This window comes from Heliconius melpomene, chromosome 7 (genome assembly GCF_056956725.1).
Source record: "Heliconius melpomene rosina isolate 202511_hmr_F chromosome 7, ASM5695672v1, whole genome shotgun sequence".
NCBI lineage: Eukaryota > Metazoa > Arthropoda > Insecta > Lepidoptera > Nymphalidae > Heliconius > Heliconius melpomene.
Window position 1 is genome coordinate 5309824 of NC_140395.1, and position 23701 is coordinate 5333524.

The 23701-nt window shown below is 36.2% G+C and overlaps 1 protein-coding gene across 2 annotated transcripts in view; it reads left to right on the plus strand.

Moving 5' to 3' along the window:
* The window catches only part of LOC146537457 (netrin-1-like), a 133650-nt gene that overhangs the window by 104275 nt on the left and 5674 nt on the right, over positions 1-23701 (plus strand). Inside the window, exons 2-4 of one of the 2 annotated variants that reach the window (XM_085188897.1) lie at positions 18196-18384; positions 19641-19790; positions 19926-19995. In XM_085188897.1, the coding sequence (XP_085045023.1) occupies positions 18196-18384; positions 19641-19790; positions 19926-19995 (409 nt within the window). The remainder of the gene's footprint in view (positions 1-18195; positions 18385-19640; positions 19791-19925; positions 19996-23701) is intronic. The other variant, XM_085188896.1, reaches the window with a different exon arrangement.

The window sequence follows — 23701 nt, forward strand, 5'->3', positions numbered from 1 at the left end:
CCTCGACATATATTAAATTATTTATTTACGTATATTTTTGTTGGAAAAACATCCGTATAGAAAGTAATTTCGTTTCAGTAATTTACTCTTCAATTTGATCTCTCCAAACACATTTAGCGCAGAATTTCATATAATATTTTGTAGGAAATGATTTTAATATTAAAAAATGAAAATTTCATTTGATTCGAGTAACTTGGTGAAACTTTTTTTACATAATATTAAACCTTTAACTTTTTTATGTTGTATTTTTTATCATTTATATAAAAAAAATCGAATTTAAAAATATTGAGGCTGTCAAAGCACAATGAGTGAGTGTCTTAACACTAGGTTAACTCTGTCTACCCTTAGAGCGGGATACAGCGTGCAAAGCCGCCTGTGAAACCTAGTGTTTCAAAATTAAATAATATTTTCATGTTCATACAAATTCGACATATGTAATTACTAAAATATTTCATATTTCATATTTCATTATAGCAGCATAATTTGAACAGCATTCACGGAAAATGAATAACAATCAGTCGAAACAAACCAATGCACAACAATTATATGAATTTAATTACGCACTTGTATAAATAACTAGTGGTCGCATCCGACTTCGTTTGTGTGGACTTTATTTTTTTTAAATGTAAAATTCAGATTTTTACCGTTTTCCTAGAAATTGTGGGGAATTCTTCCTTGGAACACGCTTGGAACACGCCCCAAGTTTTGACTGTCTTTTGTCTTTTAGTTACCCAGAAACGAAATGGTTATATATGCAGATTATAAAATCATAAGTTAATCATCCCTACATCATAAATAAAGCGATGCTTACTCTGTCCAAAAGTTTATCGGCTTGCAAATGGCAAAAATTGTTTGAACCGTCAAAGAACACGTTAAGCAGTTCCAAGAAGATCCCAGTAGTTAACTAAAATAAGTGCTCCACTGAACCCCACAAGTGTAATCTTTATTAATTTTGAAATTCTTTTAACCGACTGCGCGTCGCAAAGGAGGGTAATGACTTTATTTATAATGTCATATCTTCAAAGTTTTTTCCAGAGGGTGTCCAGACTAATACCTGTCCGATATTGGCTTGTGGGCATACGGGTACGCGACCCCGGATCCTCGAGCCGCCACTCTTATATCCTCATCCAGTCCGTAAGAATGGTGTCCCCCCCCCCTCTCCTCCTCCTTTCTCCAGCTCCCTCCTATACCTATCCTACCCCCCTCTATTTTCCTCTCCCCTCGGTTTTTCCCCACAAAGGGGGTTTTGGAGGTCAGACGGCAGTCGCTCCAGGAAAACCACAAACAGCCACAATATGGAACGGACCAACAACAGACTGGGTACGGCTAGGGCGTCGCCGCATAACGACGCGCAGGCACATCGCCCTACACCTGCAACAAGTGGGCAAGGGCTACCGTGTCAAGTACGGGCACGGTTAAAGACGCAAGTACCCAGACGAAAACTCCGCTTTGCAACGTGGAATATTGGCTCTCTAACCGGACGATGCAGGGAACTCGCAGATGTACTCATGAGACGTCGGGTCCAGTGTGCTTTCCTCCAGGAAACTCGCTGGAAGGGTAATAAGTCCCGTAACATCGGACAGGGTTACCGGCTTATATACACTGGGTCACCTTCGGGTAGAAACGGTGTAGCGGTAGTGCTTTCTGAAGAGCTTCAGAATAGGCTCCTTGAAGTTGACCGTCGCTCCGACCGCTTGATGCGAGTGAGGGTACTGATTGAGGGCGTTATCACAAACTTAATCAGTGCCTATGCTCCCCAGGCGGGATGTAGCGCGGCCGAAAAGGAGACATTCTGGGAGCAGTATGAAGGGGTGCTACTTGCTGTGCCGTCTACCGAAGTGGTCTTAGTTGGGGGGGATTTGAACGGGCACGTCGGTAAGGCTGCTGAGCCGTATGAACGTGTTCACGGGGGTTTTGGGCACGGTCTTCGCAATGCAGAGGGAGAAAACATTCTGAGAACCTGTATTGCGTCTGATCTGGCCGTCGTGAATACGTTCTTCCAAAAGAATTCTCAGCACCTTATCACGTATAAGATCGGGTCCCACTCAACTCAAATTGACTACTTGTTGACCAGACGGTGTCATATGGGCAGGGTAACTAACTGTAAGGTCATTCCAGGCGAAAGCCTAACGGCCCAACATCGTCTTCTTGTCATGGACTTTAACGTCACTCCGAAGAAGAAAGTAGCCGAGAAACGTAGGCCTCGGATCAAGTGGTGGTTGCTGAATGGACCGATGCAGACCGACTTCCTGGCAGAGGTGAAAAGTCACGATATTTCGACTAACACCGAGACTGCTCAGGATGCTTGGGATCGGGCTCAGTCGGCAATCATTGCGGCGGGCAGGCGAGTTCTTGGCCTTTCTAGGGGAGGACGTGTCATCGACAAGGAGACATGGTGGTGGAATGACGAGGTGCAGGAGGTGACTCGTGAAAAGAAGGCTGCCTTTAAGAAGTGGCAAGAATCCAACTCTCCTGAAGACAGACTGGAGTACACAGTAGCTAAACGTGCCTGTAAAAGAGCTGTAGCCAGAGCCCGCAGTGAAAGTTTGTCACCATTGTATGATAAACTTGAAACTGTGGAGGGGCAGAAGCTCATTTACAAACTGGCACGTTCCCGGGATAAAGTGACGCAAGATATCGCAAAATGTCTTTGCGTCAAAGATTCCCAGGGCACGCTGCTCTGTAGTCATGCCTCTGTGAAGGAGAGGTGGAGAAGCTACTTCCAGGAGTTGCTGAATACTCAGCACCCATGCAGTCTTCATCACGACCCACCGCCTAACCTCGGACTTATTGCCCCAATAACCCTTGACGAAACACGTAATTGCCTTCGACGCATGAAGAACGGAAAAGCGGTGGGACCTGACGACATTCCGATCGAAGCGTGGAAATCGTTGGGCTCTCTTGGTGTGCTCATGCTTACTGACCTTTTTAACCATATCTTGAACACTGGTAAGATGCCGCATCAGTGGAGGCTTAGCTTCATTACCCCTATTTACAAAGGAAGGGGCAGTGTTCAAGATTGTGGTAGTTATAGGGGCATTAAGCTTATGAGTCATACCATGAAGCTCTTCGAGCGCATGATCGACCTCAGGCTCCGCCGAGAGTGTACTATCTCTGAGTCTCAATATGGATTTCAGCCAGGATCGGGCACCATGGACGCCATTTTCGCCCTCAGAACTTTGATGGAGGCATACAGGGAAAAAAGGAGAGCTCTGCATGTGGCCTTTTTAGATCTGCAGAAGGCCTTTGACTGTGTGCCTCGTCAGTGTATCTGGTGGGCATTGCGATCCAAAGGGATCCCTGAGGCCTATATTGAGATTATCAGAGACATGTACCACGATTCCGCTTCTATGGTTAGGACTGCTGTTGGCGACACTAGACCCTTCCCGATTACAGTGGGGGTTCACCAGGGCTCGGCTCTTAGTCCGTTCTTATTCAATGTAGTGCTCGATATTGTCTCGGCTCACATCCAGGACCAGCCTCCATGGCTGATGATGTATGCCGATGACATAGCACTCATTGCCGAGAACCGACTGACGCTGGAGCGTAAAGTGAACCTCTGGAAGGGTACGCTTGAGAACGGCGGTCTTAAACTAAATGTGTCGAAGACAGAGTACATGGCCTGCGGGAGCCGGGACTCGAGCACGATCCTTATAGGTCCTGAGCCAGCCGTTAAGTCGGAGAAGTTCAGGTACCTTGGATCCGTTATGCACGAGTCTGGAGGCATCGATCACGATGTCCAAGGGCGGATAAGCGCTGCCTGGGCCAAATGGCGGGAGGTCTCTGGTGTGGTCTGCGACCGCAGAATACCGCCCAAACTCAAGGGGCTGATATACAAGAGCATCATCCGACCGGTTCTTTTATACGGCAGCGAATGTTGGCCGGCACTATCTCGGCACACTCAGGAGCTTCACGTCACGGAAATGAAGATGCTGAGGTGGATGTGCGGCGTAACGCGGTCTGACCGCATACGCAACACATTCATTCGAGGTAGTCTTGGGGTCCGTGACGTAGCGGATAAGCTCCAAGAGCGTCGTCTGAGATGGTTTGGCCACGTTACGCGCCGGCCTAAGAACTATGTCGGTTGCAAGTGCCTTGCTATATCAGTTCCTGGAGTGAGACCTCCTGGACGCCCAAGGAAGCGCTGGCTGGATGTCGTGATGCAGGACATGAGAGCCAATGGTCTAACCACCGAGGACGCAAAAGACCGTGCAAAGTGGAGTAGGTTGAGTAGGAGAGCAGACCCTGGCAATAGCCGGGATTAATGCCAGGAGGAAGAAGAAGATCTTCAAAGTTTAAGAATTGAACCCACAACCACTAACAATTAATTACTAGCACCTACAAAAAAGCGTCAAAACATCCAATTTCAATACAAAAACCTAAAAAAACTCCGCAAAAGTGTAACAAACAGAACCAACACAACTAAGCCAGACAAATAACCATAGCGGAGTCGATTGTATACAAACGAACGCACCGTTTCCTCTCATGCAATATTTATACGCGGATAATTTAACAGGGCGGTGCACGCTTGTACTCGTACCTACACGGCGCACGTAAAGGGAATCAATGCATTTCGCAGAAAATTGCACTCGGACCCCATGTGGGATGCAGCGGGGTTAAGCTGCGGCGGTAGCGATTTGCTTTTTTTTTTGGTTTATACATAGCAGGATAGAGGGAAGCTGGGAACCTAGTGTTAAGGCGTTCCGTTAAGATACTTTTTTTCCCCACTTTCCCCCAAATTATCAAGGTATTGAGTGTTAAGTGGTGGAATTTAATGCTGCGGTTTGCCTAGGTACCAACGAGACAATAAAAAATATTTCATTTTCTCGTATGGGAATCGAAACCACAAACTGTCGCGTTCTCATTCGCACGCTTCCCTATGTAGCAGTGCAGCAAAGAAAACCTGGTCTTAAGAATGGTCTTGAAGAATTGGTCGTTAAGGGAATTTTAAGAAAACGCTAGGTTCATTTCCTTCTTATAATTTATGTCAATATTGAATTTTCTGTTGAATGTACATTCATTTTAAGTCTTCTAATAATATTTTTTATTCTAATTCAAATTCAATTCAAGTTATTTAAATATGTAAAGATTTTTATATACTTGTAATATAAAAATGGAATGTAGGCAAATTAGAGAGTGTTGGGTAAACAGTAAGAGCGAAAATCTCATCTCTCATTCTCTCTCATGAAAAACAGATTTTCTTTTTGAGTCCTGAAGTGTACGCAAAGAAAATTGCGAGTGAGGAACTAGTATTATGATGATATCCAATATCCATGTACTAGGATATACCTGGTACTACCATATTTCTTCAACATATCAACCACCAGCTAGTCCAGCTACTACATTGGTTTCCGCCACACACGCCACAGTACACTCACCCAGCGGCATTTGCCAGCGTCGGATATGTTTTATTCAAGCCACCTCTATTCCACGGGGAACCTTTTGCTATTGGATTGATACAAAAACCTCGACTTTGCCTTATTTTCTTAATTTTTACTTATATAGCGCCGTAATGGAGTGGCACAAGCCCTTTTAAAGGTTACCGATTCAAATTCCGATGTTTTTTGTGTAATCTGTCCGTATGATTGACGATATTGCAGGAATGTTTATAGGAAATGTGTGTGATGGTTTGTTTCCATTTTGATTTATTTATTACTCAAATTATAATAATTTAAATATGTTTAGTTCTTAATAATCTTTATTTAGTGACAATACATTCTGTTTTCATATATTTTTTTGAAACAATATGTCTTGAGTGATAAAACTCTACGTCGCGCTTTGTCTATCAGAGAAAATAATGGTGCCGTCGTGATGCAGTGCTTGAACAGCACTCGAATAAATATTTTTTCTTTGTAAGACACATATTTGGTTATATCGAGAAATATCTGCATTTCGATTCCATATCAAACTGCGGTGCGGATGATACTATAAGAAAGTCACGTATGAACATGAGGAGCCCTCAAAGGGCACACGTATGAACAAAATAGGAGGGTTGATGACAATGGATGGATGGAGGTATGCCATAATCATAGTGTCTGATGCTTCCTTTTCTTTGGCAAAAGAATCATGTTTGGTATATTTTTTGAATTGCTAAACAATGTAAAGGCCATGTATGTATATATAAGTTCAAATTCAAAATAGTTGTTTAATAAATTTATGAAAATACCTTTATAATTGTTAGCTGACTACAGTATACTGTACATCACAAGATAGTCAGAGGGAACCTGGGAACCTAGCGCTAAAACACTCAGCTCCCGTTGAAATACTTCCATTAGAATTCTTGAGGTATTGCATATTGTGTCCCTCTCTTTACTCATACCAGAGCGAGGAAACGAAAATATTAAATATTTCATTACATTTTGAGTGGGAATAAAACCCGCAGCAGCCTTTACAGTCACACCCACCCTGCATCACGACTGTCCTTAGCAATTAATACCATAAATTATATCCTATTCTACGTCTCAAATCCCCACAAAGTATCCAAAACCAATATTTCACGCGTCTTACTAAGGATTAAGAGATTCCCATCTTACTTTCACTGAGACAGATCGATGGTTAAACAAAACAGTTCGTTAATCACAGCTTAGATTCGCAAATAGCGGATCTGATTGCAACGGCTAAGTCCGAGTTGGCAGGTGTCCAAATGAATTGTGCCCACATTTGGATGGACAAATTGGTTAATTCTTGAGGTATTTAAGCAAAACCAAGTAAAGTTTATTTATAAATACACGTAATAAATATTTATTTGAGGCCAGTCGTGGCGCAGAGGCACAAAGATCTGGTTGTGGGTTCGATCCTCACTCGAGGAAAGGAAATATAGATAATAGAAACATTTAAATTTATATTTTCATTTCTTCGCGCTGATGTTGAAGCAAATCGCGGCGTTGAGATCCGCCACTCAACACGCAATGCCTCCAGAATTCGGCGGAAAGTGGGGAGTGTGTTATAACATGAGATTCCCTCTCTTTCCCCTGTTGTGTGCTGTGTACGGGATACAGCGTGCTCTATGCGGGGTACAGCGTGAAGCCGATTTTTTTATTTGATCATAAATTGATCAATTTATAGATCATCAAGAATTTGATCGAGATAAAATAAACAGTGGTTAGAATTTACAGTTGGCATCTGTCCATACTAAGATGAATGGGGCCTAGTTGGCGAGTGTAGACGTTACGGGATTACGTTGATTTATAAATTGGTATACGAGGGTAGTTGGAACCTAATGACTCGATGGGTTCCCTATTTCGTTAACCGACTGCGTGAAGTAAAGAAGGGTAATGTGTTTGTCTATCTATGTATTTATATTTGTTTAGTTTGTATTGTTTGTACAGTCGTAAATTTCAATTTAGAATATTTTCTATTAACACTTACATTTAATAGTTAAAGTATATTTATAATTATTTAAACATGCGTTTTTCACTTGTTACTTTCTTTACTTAAAATTGCACAATAATCCGAATCCGATAGCAATGTTTTCAATTAATTTAACTTATTATTTGGTTTTCTCATATACTCGTATTTATTTTAAAGGAAATTTAGAAAATATTTTGTATAACTATCAAGTATAACTTGCCAACTGCGCCTTTAACTGTTTCTATATAGGTATATATTTTTTTAATTTCACATTGCATTCCTCATATACCGATGTATGCAGAGGCAGCCCAGAATTAAAACACTTCGTTCTCCACTTTCAATCCCAATTTCCGAACCGTAGTAGTAGAGGCGACTAGTGAGAGTGCGCCGCACTGTCTTACTATTAAAGCAAGGAAATAAAAATAATAAATTCCCCGAGGCAGGAATTGAACCCATCAACTACGGAGCCACGTTGGTCTTAATTTTCTGCATATCAATCTTTAAGCGAAAAAAAACACATTTTCCACGAGAATTTTTCATTTCCTGCTGAAAAAATATCCTGTTAATTTTGTGTGAACGACACCAGGTGAGCTCATTCGTCAATCAGTGTCGATGTCAATGCGATGAGTGATTACGCCAAGAGGATTTTAATTTAAACGTGCGGTAATGAGAATATAGTTGATAGTTTGCATTACTATCTGATTATTTTCATAGTTTTATAATATAAGGCTGTGTATTGAGTGGGCCATCATTTGAGTACAGGCGCAATGGTAGTGAGTGCAATTCCCACTCGGGAAATATATACATATATTTAAATTATTTTTGTGTTCATCTATTTCTGTACCAACCCTGCTATATACTGTAAAATTGAACTTGCCACTTGGATCAGAGATGCTCTTTTCTTTTCAATTGTAAGAATTTTTGTATTTATTGGGGTTAGTTGGTCCTATGTTTAGTGGGTTAAACATTTATGCAAAAAAATATTTTTTTTTCCTTAACTAAGCCACTTTTACATCTTTTTAAGATTTTTATCTCTTATACAACCCTATCTATAGTGCATAAACTGCTCTTCATTTTAAGATCCCTATTTGAAGGGGGTAATATCACATCTGCTGGACATCTTGGGAAATTGAATAATTTTATTTAATTCCATATTTTTAAATTTAATATAATTCTTAAAATTACAATATTTTTTTAAAGAATTATGACAGTTCGGCTTGTAGGATCACATTGACTTATAAGAGGATAATTTAGCTAGGATTTGATATTTTTTGAGGCCAATCGAGGCGCAGGACCGTTTTTTTAGCTTCACGCTATATCCTATAGGTACATAGCAGAGTAGGCAAAGGGAACGTAGGAACCTAGTGTTAAGAGACTGCGTTGCTCTTTAACTTTCATTCCCCATTTATATACGTTTTTGTATTTGGCCACCAGAGCGAAAAAATATAAATTCAAAGTTAAAGGCAATATGTAGGCTTTTTATGTTGCCCAAAATAAATTGTATCTAACTTCTATACAAATTTTTGACTGCTTTAACACTCGCATTCTAAATAACCTAATCATACAGCCAAATAATTAGATTTTTTTAAATGTTGAATATCTAGATCTCAATGTTGAAAATTAAAAAAAAATTTTTTTTTAAAACTAATATCTTGTAATTTATTTCTAATAAGGAACACAACCACAATAATAAATAACAAGTTACCTAAACACATATGTATAACAAACTTTAACTCACACCTCCAAATTAGATTTGAACTTACACCCCTCACGTACATACAGCGATATCAAATTTATACAGTTAATTCCATCACATTAGCTACTCCATTAGGCGTTTTGTTCCAGCAGATGTTCCACTGATATTAATTAGAGCCGCCACGACGCTACCTTCGGCGTTACATGAGGAATTTAATTAATAAACTCGTTATAGAGTGCCAATTGCCACCCTTGCAATTAATCTGTACGATATGGAGCTTCCTGAAATTGCAGCAGATGACTTATACGCAGGCAAATGTGTACGAAAAGATTTCTGGGGACTGAATACAGGATGTTTCTTTTTATGAAGTCTAAGTAGACTTGAAACTCTAGTTTTGATCCATTTTAAAATAAAACAAATATTAACAAACGATAGAATTACTTATGTTCTTCTTCCTAATAATCTATCTGCTTAGATTAGTCCATTGGATCGTGCATCCTATATCATGTCACGTCACCCATCCTTTCTTGGACATTTTCTCCAAATAATAATTTATTCTTTTACATAATAAAAAGTGATCTTTTCTTCTCCCTTCATAATATTTATTTTTAAAATTTCACTGCGTTCTTTTTTAAAATTCAGAAGGCCAAAAATTTGCCCAAATCATATGTTCATTTTTAGTTCAAAAGATAAAGTGACCTATCATTCATTACTCTCCCAAAATCCTATCTGATCTGATGACTTATCATTCAAAACTCTTACAAGAAGAAAAGATAAAGATAAGCCAAATTTCGCAACTAAAACTCCTACTTAAAGCTACCATCATTAATAAGGCACAGATACACGTAGATGAATTTAATTATTGAGCTCGTTATCTTGAGAGGCAATTTCAACCCCTGGTTTTAAGATGGCGTCTGGAAAGCTTCGATTACTATGCCAGACGTGATATAAGTTAATAATGAAACATCGCCTAAGGAAACGTGATTGTGTGTGGAATTCAAACCTGCACTACCCTGAGAATAGCCTTAAGCCTAAATTGTATGAGAGGGTGATAGAATTTTTCTGTTTATAGGAAATCTATCTATCTGTGTGTGTATATAGAGCAAAAAAATTGTGACGATTTATTTTATCGATTTCAGACTTTTTTATATATTTAGAATACAATTACCAGAGTGCAACTCATTTAGTGAATAGTTTATTACTAAAAATGCTATTTCCCAAGACATGTAAGTGACAGAGAGACACGAGAATTAATCTACTTATCTATTTATGTATGTATCCAATTTTACTTTTATATTCATTAGCAATGTACATTTTGGTTCAAATCTATATAATCCTAGCTTTACTTAACGACTATTTGGGCAGCCATGTTGCGTTCTGCTATAACAAGTAATATCTCGAAAATTGGTCAGAAAGTGTGGAACGGAGTGTTTTAACACTAGGTTCCTCGTGCCTACCCTGCCTTGCGCAAGGAAGCGAGACACTATTTCTTTTTCCTTTTTTTCTTTATTATATTTTTAACCACAAATCATCATTACATATACAAAAGGAATTCAACACACAACATATACATATATTACAGATATCCATATAATGTACTCGTACGTGTTCGATCACGTACGAGTACATTTCGTGCTCAGCTCGTTCCTACTCTACTTACTTTTACTACAATACTGCGGACGCGCGTGACCATCAATGTGAGGAAAGTTCGGATGAAAGGGCGCTTACTTGGCGCGCGTTAACTTCCGGTTGCCTCGTGGAACTTTATCGAGCTTTTTAGATAAAGATTTATGGTGATGTACGAGTAGTTTCGAGAAATGAGACACTTTTCAGAGGGAACCTAGAGTTCATTTCAAATCAAATCTATTACCTCCTAGTTTATTTAAGCGTCAATAATAGTGTACCAGATTTTTTAATTAATGATTGTGGTGCAGCACTTGGGAGAAAAAATATTTTATTTCATTGCTTTAGGGTTAAGTGCCACCACTTAACATCAATGTCTCAAAAACTTATCGGAAAGTGGGAAACGGGGTGTCAACATCAGGTTTCCTCTACCAACGTAGGCAAAGCTATGCGGAAATATTTTTTTTAGGATTTTTTTATATTTGTTATAGCTTATAACATCTGATCCTTTAACAGGCTATAAATCAAGCTGCAGAGTGCACTTGAAGGCGTCATCAATTTAGCCTGCCTCTAGAAAAATTATCGTCCATACAAAACAGCATGACAGAAACCTTGCCAGTGACTAATGATAGAACTGACTTGTGCAAAACGAGGAAGTTTAACGTAAAGGGATATGTCGATTTTGTTAAAAATGTACGAAGAACCTCACAAAAACCTTAATGGAAATTATTTAAAAAAGGATAGGTACTTTATTTTTCAAAAAAATATTAAAATATATACGCTATGCCATCAGGGCGGAATTATAAAATGTCTAGATATAGGTACACGGATTATACGTGGTTCAATTCTTGATTAGGGTAACGATTTATATTTAAATTATTAACAATTCTCCGATCTTCACTCTGCGATTTCCACTTATTTAAGTAAGTTAATAAGAATAACAAAAATTTTTTTACAAATAAAATTAATTATAAAAAAATCTTCTAGTGGGTATCAAACATATAACTTTCTTGTGTTTGTTGGTGTCAATACACTATTCCACGATAGCATTTACACATTAATATAAAAGCTACGCTGCACTACTTTTCCCGCATATAAATGTAAGCAGAGGCAGAAGAGAACAACATATCTTGACATCAAGACCAAAATACTCCGGTCGCCACTTTTCGCCAGAAATTGAAATATTTCTGTGGTGCGAGTGGCAGAATTCAAAACCATGTTTGGTCTAACCAGAGAGAGAAATGGAACCATAGAATCCAACCCACAACCGCCACGTTTACAATCATTCCCTGACCCATTTATATAATAATATTTATAATACAGTACAAATGATACAACACAGTAATTGTTTCATAACAATGCATAACATCCGTCGAGCAATGTGAACCAGATCACTACAAAGAAACGCCATCTGTTCCTGCCCGATGACAGTTTTATGTGCATCCTGAGTTATGACCAGATTACACTGTGTACTTATTCGATGGACCTAAAAGTAACGGACAGACATACAAAACGTTATATTGGAGATTAAAAAAATTAAATCACCTTCACGCTGGATCACTGCTGTAATTACAGCAGGGTGAAGTGAGAAACAGAGTGTCTTAACACTTGGTCTTCTGTCTATCGTACAAGTTAAAATAAATATTATTACTGTTCATTGCTACTCATTGATTTACTGGACTCAAAGTTTAAGCTATTTAAGCTTTATCAAAATAAAAAATATATTCATATGTTAGAATATTTAAAATATTCGTTTCTAACTACCAACAGATCAGCAATGACAGTTTTATATGCTCACGCGCATCAGCTTTGAATTATGGCAGGAGTTATGAGCGTGGTCTATTCTCATCAACTGGACTAGTATAAATACGTTTTTTTTTTTATCTATTTTTATTTAGAGATTTTTTCAGTTAGTATATTACTTATATATATTTCAGTTGTAATAAATAATTTAAATGGTTTTTTATTTGTTTTATCTGCCCTATTTTTGACGAGACAATAGAGTAGTATCCAATTAAAATAAAATATATTCTAAAACTAAATTATCATTATTAAAAAAAAATAGACTTAAAAAAAAGATTTACACAAGTTATGTGCGAAAAGTCTGCTTTTTACCAAATTGTATTAATTATATTTTTGATTTATATATTTACTAGCGACCCTATTGCGGCTTCGCCCGCTTTTACTACTGGATTATTCATATAATGTATGTTTGCAAAGCACTTAAGATAATGTGAAAATTAATTAAACCCTAATGCAACCCGCATTTTCGTAGTTTCAATAAGGATTTTCCAATTGTTTTACACAGCAAGGATTTTTTAGTAGGTACCGTAATTTTAAATCTGTGCTACTAATCTTTTCAAGTACTTATTAAAATATATTTAAACTAGCGACCCCCTTGCGGCTTCGCCCGCTTTTACTACTGGATTATTCATATAATGTATGTTTGCAAAGCACTTAAGATAATGTGAAAATTAATGAAACCCTAATGCAACCCGCATTTTCGTAGTTTCAATAAGGATTTTCCAATTGTTTTACACAGCAAGGATTTTTTAGTAGGTACCGTAATTTTAAATCTGTGCTACTAATCTTTTCAAGTACTTATTAAAATATTTTTAAATGACTATTTTTAGATAGTTAAATGACTATTTTTAAACCAAAAAAAACCCAAATATATCGCGCTGAAATAATACATTCAACTCCAATTATCAAATACGTGCAAACGCATCTAAATCTTCGTTCCTATAAAGGCAGGCGGGTTTTTTTTTTCGAGCTTGTGGTTAATGCTGAAGAAGGTATTCTGTCCCTGATGAAAAGCAAGCACTACGTGGCTGCCTGTGACGAAAATTAAATAGAATGCATCGGCCGGGAATTGAACCCGGGCTGCCCGCGTGGCAGGCGAGCATTCTACCACTGAACCACCGATGCGTGTAAGGCAGGCGGGCGCGGCGGACTCGCTTGTATAAGCATAACGTCGCGAGGCGCGTTTCGCAGCAAGGATTTTTTGATATTGTAACAACTTCTAAAGTACTTATTTAAATGAAAAACAGAAAAGACAGTGATCACAGTGTGAAAAGACAGTTTGATCTACATTAAATGGTCAACGTAACTAATATACTTATTTATATGCTGAGAGTAAGGGATAAGTGAAACTTGACTCGATTCAGCTGATGTGTGAACGGCGTGATGTGTCAATAATTAAATGCGTTTTTCTCTAAAACTATTCGCAATTTCGAAATAGTTTAAAAAGCAAATTTTATCTTCGTTTAACGTAGAAATTTAATAAAGTATTTTAAAGGATAAGGATTAATACCATTATGGAAAAATAACCCTCACAATAAAAAATATATTGAAATTACTATTTTTAGACAGAAATATGATCACTACACGTTATCCTTAAAAGATAAAAATATGCTCTCGCGGACTTTTTTGTAGATCTTATTAAGAGGAACAATACTCCAGTACATTATTTTCATGTAGTACTTACCATTAAAGCAGCGCATGCGCGAAAGTGTCTCAGCGGGTAGGACTTTATACACATTTATCGTATTTATGTTAATTTACATAAGAATGTACAAATAATAAACTATATATAAACCTTACCTGAGAAATATTCGACCTAATGGTGAAAACTGCATAAAAATCCGTTGGGTGGTTTAGAAGAAGAAGAGTTAGAAAGTTCAGACAGACACAAAAAGCGACTTTGTTTTATAAGATACTAGCGGCCCGCTCGCGGTTTCACCCGCGTGAACTATGTTATTATTAATTTCTGTCTCCATGACTACGTCCTAGTGACGTCTATGCAAAATTTGAGACTTCTAGCATTTGTAGTAACGAAGTTTCATACAAACTTTCGACCCCAAAAACAACCCCTTAGAAATCGAATATTGCAAATTCCCGTCTTAGCGAGCACCTACGTCCTATAAGTAACTCCTATGCAGAATTTCAGATTCCTAGCACATGTAGTTTCTGATATTTCGTGATGAGTGAGTGACCTTTCGATTTTATATATATAGATAGGATAGGATTACTATTTTTAGATAGTTAAATGACATTAAATAATACATTCAACTAGAATTGTCCAATACGTGCAAACGCATCTAAATCTTCGTTGCTATAAAGGCAGGCGGGTTTTTTTTTTCGAGCTTGTGGTTAATGCTGAAGAGGGTATTCTGTCCCTGATGAAAAGCAAGCACTACGTGGCTGCCTGTGACGTAAATTAAATAGAATGCATCGGCCGGGAATTGAACCCGGGCTGCCCGCGTGGCAGGCGAGCATTCTACCACTGAACCACCGATGCGTGTAAGGCAGGCGGGCGCGGCGGACTCGCTTGTATAAGCATAACGGCGCGAGGCGCGTTTCGCAGCAAGGATTTTTTGATATTGTAACAACTTCTAAAGTACTTATTAAAATGAAAAACAGAAAAGACATTTTTTATCTACATTAAATGGCCAACGTAACTAATATACTTATTTATATGCTGAGAGTACGGGATAAGTGAAACTTGACTCGATACAGTTGATGTGTGAACGGCGTGATGTGTCAATAATTAAATGCGTTTTTCTCTAAAACTATTCGCAATTTCGAAATAGTTTAAAAAGCAAATTTTATCTTCGTATAACGTAGAAAATTAATAAAGTATTTTAAAGGATAAGGATTAATACCATTATGGAAAAATATCCCTCACAATAAAAAATATATTGAAATTACTATTTTTAGACAGAAATATGATCACTACACGTTATTCTTAAAAGATACGAATATGCCATCGCGGACTTTTTTGTAGATCTTATTAAGAGGAACAATACTCCAGTACATTTTTTTCATGTAGTATTTACCATTAAAGCAGCGCATGCACCAAAGTGTCTAAGCGGGTAGGACTTTATACACATTTATCGTATTTATGTTAATTTACATAAGAATGTACAAATAATAAACTATATATAAACCTTCCCTGAGAAATACTCGACTTAATAGTGAAAACCGCATCCAAATCCGTTGGGTGGTTTAGAAGAAGAAGAGTTAGAAAGTTCAGACAGACACAAAAAGCGACTTTGTTTTATAAGATATAGGATAGGATATAGACATTATTTTTTTTATATAATTAAAACATAAAAAATTAAATAGTTGGAATAATGCACTCTTTATTAATGATCTCTCATATGTCTTCCACATACAGACAGCGATCAGTTACAATTTTCTTATATACAATATACATATATAGATAATAAGCTCCCATCAAATGGGAAAGCACCAAAAGCTCATCTATAATATCTGATGCAATTTCCGGTTGTAATTCCAAGCTCTACCAATTACGTTGTAACACTTGCACGCCACAAATGATTAAGACCTGTTGGTTCAGATGGAATGAGGGTTTTATCTCTAAACCGATGTCACTTTAACTTATTAACTATTATAATGATTGGAAAGATATGAATTTTGTTGTGAAATTTTAACTATGTGTTTGTATTAAAAACAAGATGTTCTTATAGTTCAATGGTTATAGGTGAGCTAAATATAGTACGGAGATTGTGGGTTTAAATTTAATTTTGTTAAGATATTTGTGGTATCTCTCATACGACGCTTATTTAAATTTAATATTTCAATAAAATGCAAATAATTTAAATAATATTTATTCGTTTTTCCAAGTAGGAATCGAACCCACAATTAACACGAAAAAGAAATTATGTTATTGTTAACATCTGTGTGTAAGGAATTTAAATAAATTTCTAATCACGAAATGGCACTTAGCCTGAATAAATTAGCAATAGGTTAATTCTAAAGCCACTTGTCCAGTATCTAGCTCGAAAGATTAACTTCGTTAATAATTTATTTATTTATATTAATAAAAATAATTAATAATAATAATTAAATATTTTTTTTCATAATAATATAGGATTTTAACTAATTTAAGCTTCTTATATATTATAAAGAAGAGACCTACATATCTATGCGATATTTAGAAGTAGATTAAAGTTTTAACATCTTGTACGTGAAAATAATGAAAACGTTTTAAAGTATATTGAACAACTTACACCGAATGCCTCGTGTGTGTGTGTGAGTGAAGTAAAGAAAGCGACTCGTTACAATCATTTTACATAAGCAAAATTAAATTTGCCAACGAGGGTTCCCCATTTTCCGCCCAATTCCGTCACTCAACACGCAATAACTTGAAAATTGGTCAGAAAGTGGGAAACTTAATGTCTTAACACTAAATTCTTCTCTCCACCCCCCCGCAAAGCTACAGGAAAAGGCGTGAAACTGTTTTTAAGGACAAAGTAAAAGCTTCTAGAAGAATTAATTCTAGTGGAAAATAAGCTCAAAGTAAACAAATGTATCGGAGTAATGAGCGTAATGTGAAAGTAAGGTTTCTAAGGTCGTTCCTTAGCATTACTTTACAGCTTCTGATAACGTTATACCCCACATATGGGGCATATATATAGTATAGATTATATTGGAACGCAGAAATTCCTATGTATGGTTGAGATGTGTTTTTGCTACTATAAAAGATATTTTATTAATACTATATTAATATTATAAAGCTGATTTGTTTATTTGATTCAGCGCTCTTATCTCAGGAACTAATGGTTTCGATAGAAAAAATATCCAGAAAGTCCATTTATCGAAGAGGGATATAAACTATGTATTAGGTAAACTTAATATGAGGCCGATCATGGCGCGATTGTAAATGAGACAGGTTGTGGTTCCATTAGGGCAGTTCGACTCCCACTCGAGGGAATTAAATATTTAATATTTTCATTTCTTTCCTGTAGTAATAAGGCAAAGCCATAAGTTCCGCCACTCAACACGCAATGCTAAAATTCTGGCGGAAAGTGGGGAAAGAATGTGTCTTATTAGAAACGGAATATCTAGACTAGGTTCTCTTCGCTTATAATGCAATGGGCAGTAGCTAAAAAATAGATATATAACCCATATTTCGCACCTTGAATTTATTTAAAAAAAAAATCTTTAAAAAATCATAGGAAAAAGTTATTATTGCATAATAAATAACAAAAATTATATTACCATAAAGTTTATATAGAGAAATGGGGATCCCTACACCGCTTGCACGGTAACATACGACCGCATTAGCCAACTGTTGCACACGTCCAGTGCAAATGGGCGTAATTAATATTGCCTTAGCTTCTCTTATTACTGCTACACACATTGTATTGGTGGTCACGCAAATATAATGTGTGAATTAAATTATTAAAGGGCCAACCTATTATGATGTTACTGGTGAATTATGATAATAATCAGCTTCACGCTTTATCCTGCACGCGGCAGGTTAGGCAGAGGAAACTTCGTGTTACGACACTCTGTTCTCCACTTTTGAAATTTAAATTAAAATTAAAATTGGGCAGAACTTAAAATAGACTAATTTTTAATACCTCCACTCGATCTCGAGATAAATAATCTTGATTTCTGTTTTTCCTTTTAAAGTACAGAATTTTAAACAATCGCCAAAAGCTAAGAAAACAAAAAAAATACTGTTAGCACACTAACTCAAACCTTTCTCCTTACAGAATGCAATTGCAACGGTCACGCTCGACGATGTCGATTCAATATGGAACTTTACAAGCTGTCTGGTCGGGCCAGTGGAGGTGTCTGCTTGAAGTGCCGGCACTACACAGCTGGTCGACACTGCCACTACTGCCGCGAGGGCTACTACAGGGACCCTACGAAGCCGATTACCCATAAGAAAGCTTGCAAACGTAAGTATTTTTTTTTGTTTTTAAAATAAAAAAAGTTTTATCCTGGCTTTTAACTTCTTTTAAAAGCCTTCACGCCCTATATCCCATATAGCAAAGTAAGCAGAGGGAAACTAGTGTTTAGACGTCAGGTTCAATATTTCTCTTATAACCTAAATAGTATCCATTAGAAATAACAATAAAAACTAATAATCAACAAAAAAATCCCAAAAATCCTTCAAAATCCTACGCCAAAATCTCTAACAATGTCACAAAACAATGGTAACCCAGGCGTACTTGTCGTTGGAGTCGTAAAAGTTTACACCGAGTCCCCTGCGCTATAAAACCCAGCATTCCTTTGGGGCTCGTAAGGGCTCGCGGACTCGACCGATTTCCGGGGCACTTTTTATGGTATAACTATTCCGTTCGGTCGAATTGCGGCGCGGCATCCCATTTTACTGCGTCAGGAAGTTGGCAAGTTACGACGTGTCGCTTGTTACTGTTATATAAATACATGTATACAACGTACCAATTTATTTGTTTTTTTTTAGCTTTAATCCACGTATAGCAAGGTAGGCAGAGAGAACCTAATGTTAAGACAAGGAGGAAGTAGGGAGTCCTTTTTCACCCCATTTTCGACACATGCCTGTCAGGTGTCGAAACTCAACACCGCGCTTTGTCTACCAAAGCTGGTAAATGAAAATAATTAATTTCTCTGATTGGGAATCGAATCCACACCGTCCCGTTTACAGTCAGACGTTGTGCCATTGCCCCATATCCCATATATATGGGATGGGACAAAAAAAAACATGGTAAACTTCTAACAACAAAGATTACAAACAAACCAAATGGCAAAAAGCCATAAACCCTAAATCCAACCTAAATAAGGCTGCAAATTGAAAAAAAAAACACTAAATTAGGATGCAAAAAAGAACCAAAAAGACTCCAAATACTAGATTCAAGCATAGTAATGAAGCAAAGCCCCAAATGGCCTCCTTCACTCATAACGTAGTGGTAGTACGAAACACGTAGAAAACGTATCGCGCTTATGAAAGCTTGATTACGGTTCAAAGGCTTACCATTCTTGTTAATTAAAAAGCTGGAATCCTTGTGCCTTTAATGATTTACTGGAGGTCCTTTCACATTTACTGGCTTGTTCTAATTATGTTCTATATATTTAAATAAAGCTTCTTCTTTACTCTGTGAATGACAGACTAGACAAAATTAAATTAAAGTAATTTATAAAATTTTAAATATAACAACCTTTTTCTTTCTGCCAGCATGCGATTGCCACCCAGTGGGAGCTAGCGGCAAAACGTGTAACCAAACAAGCGGCCAGTGTCCCTGCAAGGACGGAGTGACGGGCACTACCTGTAACCGATGCGCTAAAGGATATCAACAATCAAGGAGTCATATTGCACCTTGTATACGTGAGTAGAAATATATTTTTAAGCTTCGCACTGAATTATATACATATATATACTGCAGCTTAAAAAATTAAAGAATATTTTTTTTTTATATAATTCATCATTTTCTTTATTTATAATATTTTTTTCCGTATTCAGGTATACCTCGCGTGGTGACAGCAGTGCAAGCGATGGAGGCGGTGGACGCGGAGCCGGGCCGCGGTAAGTAGTAAGTGGACCTCCATGCACTCTCGCCCCATAACACCGCATGTCGATACTTGTCATGGTATAAATTTATTATAGAATAAATCATTATTTCTTTTAACATAAATTTAAATTTTTCTAATTTAAATTATTTGTTGTCATGCTTAGACGTTTCATAATTCGTTTATTTGGTATAACAATGACGTAATTGTGCTTTTGTGCTTTTTTTTTAAAAAAAAAACAAGAGATCTGTCAATGTCAAGCCAGTATTTCAAGATAGTGCAAATACGTCATTGTTGTACCAAGATAAGCCAATTTATTTATACATTTTTGAACATAATTATCTTTTTGAAATACATTTTTTTTAAGTATATCTCCTAATTCGTATATAGGTACATATATTCACTTATTAGTAAACAGTTTAATATTTCATGTCACTTTTAACGTAGGTTTTTTAAAATAATTAGTATGTTTTACTAAATATTTACTGTACATTGAAATATTTTCGAAAACACATTTTTAGACATTATTTTAATACATTTTTTTTCAACACATTTTTTTACTATTTAAAATACGCTATGCTACACTTTTGAAATAGAAACTTTGTTGAATATTATAAAAAAAATATAATTTTCACCCTTGTATTAAATAACAAAGGAACGTTTGATAATAATTAATTATAATATACTGATTAAAAGCGCTACAAAGCTCTTTAAATCTTTTGTAGAGTTAATTTACTAACAGGTATTTAAAAAAAATCTTTTATACATAATATTTCTTATGAAATATTTTATATTATCATATACTAGTAAAGTAAAATAATAAAATGGTTGAGAGTTCGATTTATTAAAGGTACATGCATTAACAGAAGTTTAATATATTTTTTTATTAAGAAACATTGTGGCGCAGGGGCATAGAGTGTGACTGTAAAACCGACTGGTAGTGGGTTCAATCCCCACTCGAGGAGATGAAATATTTATTTAAATTTGTATTTCAATATTCTTCGCTCTCGTGTTAAGACAAAAACCTGGCGTTGAATGCTGCCACTCAACACGCAATGCCTCCAAAATCGGCGGAAAGTGGGGAACGAAGTGTAGTAAAACTAGGTTCCCTCTGCCTACCTTGCTGTGTACCGGGATACTACGTGAAGCTGATTTTAATAAACTGCAATTTTTAATTCTCTTACCCAACACTATGTCTAAACAATGAATCAAAGGAATAATAAATCAAAAGGTTCCATTATACGTCATGTAAAATATACAATTACTAGCGGCCCGCTCGCGGTTTCACCCGCGTGAACTATGTTATTATTAATTTCTGTCTCCATGACTACGTCCTAGTGACGTCTATGCAAAATTTGAGACTTCTAGCATTTGTAGTAACGAAGTTTCATACAAACTTTCGACCCCAAAAACAACCCCTTAGAAGTCGAATATTGCAAATTCCCGTCTTAGCGAGCACCTACGTCCTATAAATAACTCCTATGCAAAATTTGAGATTCCTAGCACGTGTAGTTTCTGAGATTTCGTGATGAGTGAGTGACCTTTCGATTTTATATATATAGATTATAAAAAAAATGACACCTCGAAAGTATTTAATGCGATAGGCAAGTTACTGTCAAATTGATTGAATCAATCAAACGCCTAATGATGGATTTCACTCAAAATCATGATATATTACTGACAAAACCAGTTACGGACGCGACTTACGTTACTTTTGATACAATAGTTATATCGCTGTAGTTAAATATTGAGCACGTATAGTTTTATCTACTGTATAGAGAGAAGTGAAGATATGAGTTCTCTCCCTTTGAGAAGCAGAAAACAACGCCGTGGACAGCGAAAAAATGGAAATAATTTTCACATTTGGGGGATTTTTTTTTCATTTCTTTGTTTTGGTTATAAGACAAATCGCTCAACACCTACCCTAACCTGAGCCTAAAAAGAAAAAAATGGAAATATGTAATTCAGTGTTTTATACCTCAAAAATAAAAAAGATGCACGAAAATATCTTAAATTTTTAAATTGCTTAGAGCTACAATTACATAATACTTGCCCCAACAACAATTCTACGAAATATCTGCAAAAGTTCTCGGGTTTTAATTTAATAATTTATTCAAGAAGACCTTACAAATGTTTAAGCGTACGCTAGCGAGACTCCTAAGCCTACGTAGTCGATAGCGACTATCGAGCACTTACATTTTTTCTATAGTTAAGCTTTCGATATCCAAACATTTGTTGCCCAATATTGATTGATACGTCCGTTACATCGTTAGTTCTATACTCGTACATCAATTAAACTATCTCTTATCGACGACTCTGTAGTGAAAGCTGAGCTGAAATTTTGTAATACTTCTAGAAGATTCAAAATAATTTTTTCAACTTATCTCGCTGTATGCCGCACACAGCAGGGTAAGCAGAGGGAACCTGGGAACCTAGTCTAAAAACACTATTTTCTCAATAAGACACTTCAGTGTAAGGTTGCGTACCCAAAGGGGACCATATTACTAAGACTCCGTACTTTTTTTTACAGATGATGTATTTTGTTACCTAAAAATCTAGTAAATACTTATATGAAAAATATTTATACCGTGACAAAGTATCTTACCTGGAGTGAATGTAACAAAACCATAACCATAATTAATATTAAAAAAAAGTAATTATAAAATTGTTAAAGTATATTTTTTTACTAGTTTTTTTTATAGTTTTCCATTTTTATGTAAAATAAAATAATAAGCAAAGTAAAATATAGAAAAGACGTCACTTTGACACTAATGACGTGACTTGATCGTAATAAATTCGACGTGACGTTTCACTTAGTATTTATTTAAATTATTCAATTCTATACTTTGTTATTTCAAAGGGTACATTCACTCCATTTATAATGATTTGCATTTTATAATAATTTAAGTCGATGGTTCTAACTGTAAAACTAAGTTTGTTTCCAGGCTTGCTTTATTATTCATCGCCAAACTCATAACCCCCTTTTATTTTGTGTTAGTCAAGTCAATCTATTTTCAAAGTGAGAGAAAGGTAACAAATTCTGTAGTATTTAATCGATGTTGTAGTTTTATAGTGAATGTGGGTATTTCCTCTATTTACGTGTAATGTAATTGGTTCTTGACGTTGAATTAGTTGGATTGCTCTATAATGATATAATAAAACAGGCTATCATTGCTTATGTTTGAAGTGAATGTGAATACTTCGTTTCAACGATACTAATTTGAAAATTGAGTTATTCTATGGCAACTAACTTTAAAAAAGCTAACGCTACGGTTGTGAGTTCGATTCCCACCATAGCAAAGGATTTTTATCACATCCCCGATCTGTAAAGACAAAACGCACCATTAAGTACTAAACATATACACCCTGATATGCAAGAAAAGCTGAAAATATATATTATAGTATGTCCAAATTCAATTTTGTAAAAAATTCTCAATATATATCGTATACGGATATCGAATCATCAGCTTATTTTATACTCCACAACTTTTCGCGTCAGTAACAAAGATTTTAAATTGTCATTTTATATAGGAAAAATATTAATTATTTATATTTATACGAAGTATTCATGTACAAATTTCAAAACTCAAGTTAGATGTTAACCCTTTAGGACTCTCCTGTAATAAGTAGATCTAATTCTTAGTATATTTATTGCTTAATTTTTATTATTTATACATTAGTCTAACTATTGGAACTAATTTAGTATAAATGAAATAATATTTTATAACA